This window comes from Palaemon carinicauda, chromosome 8, assembly GCF_036898095.1.
Source record: "Palaemon carinicauda isolate YSFRI2023 chromosome 8, ASM3689809v2, whole genome shotgun sequence".
Taxonomy (NCBI): domain Eukaryota; kingdom Metazoa; phylum Arthropoda; class Malacostraca; order Decapoda; family Palaemonidae; genus Palaemon; species Palaemon carinicauda.
The window spans coordinates 51,455,341-51,458,091 of record NC_090732.1 but is presented as its reverse complement, the minus strand read 5'-3'; the positions used below and the strand labels follow the sequence as shown (position 1 = coordinate 51,458,091).

Genomic DNA, 2,751 nt, shown 5'->3' with positions numbered 1-2,751 from the left:
AGGAACACTGGTTTTAATCTGTCAATCATTGCCCAATCTTCTTGTCCGGTTGGCGATGAGCATCAACCCGGATAAAGACGCAGTCGCAGTTGTCTAAGTTCTTGGGCATGAATTGTCTGGTCCTGTCCTCTTACGTTTTTAGGCATGGCCTGAATTTCCCAGCGATCTCTCTCAGGTGATTCATCTTAGTGTCATTGGTAGTTGCAGGGAAGAACTCGCCAGGGACTGTAAGCGCCTTGTCATAGACCTTCTCCACAGCGGAAGGATCGCTGTCTGCCCGGGGAGCGGTGCGAAGGCCAAGGAGGACCCATGGGAGTTGCGCTTTCCAATGCTCATCCGTACATCTCACCATCAGGGCTGCCCTGAGAGTGTGATGAGTTCTCTCGTCCATGCCGTTCGCTGTAGGGTTGTATGCCGTGGTGCTGTGGAGTGTTGTTCCCATCTTTTTTTTCCAGAGATAACCAGATCTCTGACAAGAAGGCAGAACCTCAACCCTTCGTGATATCGTCGGGAACACAAGCTGCTGATCCAACTCGACAGGAGAGCTTCGGCGCAGGTATGGGTGGTTGCTTCGGATATCGGAGTCGCTTCTAACCATCTAGTGGAACGGTCAACGATCGTCAGGAGGTATCTCGCAGAACCTGAAGGCAGTAGAGGTCTCACGACGTCCACGTGGATGTATCCGAATCGTCTCTTGTGTTAAGGAAAATTTCCGACTCCCGACTCATTATGTCAGTTGACCTTACTTATCTGGCAGTTAAAGCAGGTTCTCGCCCACCCACAGGTTTCTTTCTTGATCCCTGGTCAGATGAATTTCTCTGATAGTAGATGGGCTGTAGTGCAACTCGAGAGGTGTGATAATCTGTGGATGGCGTCGATCTTCCTTCTACAGGAGGCAGGAATCCATGGGCGTGGGTGTCTCGTGCTGGTATCGCAGAGGATGGTTTCCGCGGCTGGGCCGAAGGGAATGTCCTTCATCTGTAGCGTTGATGTTGTTGTATGACAGTCCTGAGCCTCTAGGTCGTTCTGCTGTTCTATGGCGAGGTTGGCATAGCCAAATTCTGCGATGGCTGCCAGGTGTCGTTGTTGGCGAGAGGACCAAGCGTCTGAAGACTTCATGAAAGCGTGGATCAGGGGCTGGTGGTCCATTACGATGGTGAAAGTGGTACCTTCAAGCATGTATTTGAAGTGGCGGATGGCGAGGTAGACGGCGAGTAGCTCCCTGCTGTACCTGGTTTCTGCAGGTTTGAGTCCCTTGCTGAAGAAGGTAAAGGGCTGCGGGTAACCCTTGACGATCTGTTCGAGGACAGCATCACAGGTGATGTTGCTGGTGTCGGGAGTCAACTTCCGAGGGGCGCTGTCCTCATGGTAAACCAGGGTGGTGGCTTTGGTGAGGGCAGCCTTCGTCCTATCTAAGGCACGTTGCTGTAGGGGACCCCAGACGAGCTTCTTGGCTTTCCCTTCAGGATGTTGTTGAGGGGAGTTAGGATGCAGACGATGTTGGTGATGAAGCGACGATAGTAGTTTACCATCCCCAAAAACTCCTGAAGGTGCCGTATGGTTGATGGGGTTGGGAAGGTTTTCACGGTGTCTACCTTGGTCGATATGGGGTTCACGCTCGCTGTGGATATTTTATGTCCGAGGAAGTTCCCCCTCTTGGCGCCGAATATGCACTTGTCGAAGCGTACGATCAAACCGTTCTCCTGAAGATGTTTCAGCACAGCGCGGACGTGTCTCCAGTGTTCCTTTTTCATTCTGGAGAAGATTAAGGTATCGTCCACGTAGCAGACACAGAACAGCAGGTCCCCCAGGATACTGTTCATCAATCGTTGAAACGTGGCCCCAGCGTTGCATAGGCTGAAGGTTGATTATGAGGTGTAGGAGCTGAACAGCTTTATGATGGCGGTCTTGGGCACGTCCTCTGAGAACACAAGAACTTGAAAGTATGATTTAAGAAGGTCCATTTTAGTAAAAATATTTGCCCCATGAAGGGCGCTGGTGAGGTCTTGCGTGTTCGGCAGAGGGTAGGGTCTGGCATTGTGATGAGGTTAAGCCGCCGGTAGGCACCGCATGCCCTCCATGTCCCATCCGGTTTCTTCACTACGTGGAGAGGAGACGCCCAAGGACTGTACGCCTTCTTGCATATGCCCATCCGTTCCATGTCTTCGAAGGCGGGAGGCGGAGGAACTTGACGAGCGTGGGAGGTCCCGTTGTGTTGATGTGGTGGTAGACCCCATACTTGGAGGGGGACCCTGGCGACTGTCGAAGTTCCGACTTGAAGGCGTCTTGGAACTCCTGAAGAAGGGCGGCGTAGGGCTGCACTACGACGGCAGAGATGGGTGTGATACCAGGACCAGCTCTTAGTAGGCGGGTTCGGCATGTCCCGGTGTCGATGAGACGTTTCCCGGCGACGTCGATGAGTAGACCACGGTGAGCCAGGAAGTCTGCGCCAAGGAGCGGATGTCTGACGTTGGCGATGGCGAAGGGCCAAGAGTAAAATCGGCCCATGATTGAGATTTTAAGCACCCTAGTCCCATAACACCGTATGGGAGATCTCTTGGCGGCGATGAGTGAGGGAGCATCACTGCTAGGCGCACGGTTTATGTTGACTGCATACAGGTGGTATCAACCACAAGCCTACGGTTGGATACGGTGTCAAGAATGTAGAATCTGATCTTACCGTGTTCTGCTACTGGGGCTACGGTTGATGTCGGCGATGGCTGGCGTCGAAATTTCTTTGGGAACTTGCAG

At 52.8% G+C, this 2,751-nt stretch overlaps 1 protein-coding gene across 1 annotated transcript; it reads right to left on the bottom strand.

Moving 5' to 3' along the window:
• Positions 1–804: 804 nt before the first annotated feature.
• Positions 805–2,508, bottom strand: LOC137645225 (uncharacterized). Its single transcript, XM_068378045.1, has 3 exons — positions 2,105–2,508; positions 1,689–1,921; positions 805–1,544 (listed from the first exon to the last, which is right to left on the bottom strand). Exons 1-3 carry the CDS (start codon positions 2,506–2,508, stop codon positions 805–807), a joined length of 1,377 nt encoding a protein of 458 aa, XP_068234146.1.
• Positions 2,509–2,751: the final 243 nt, after the last annotated feature.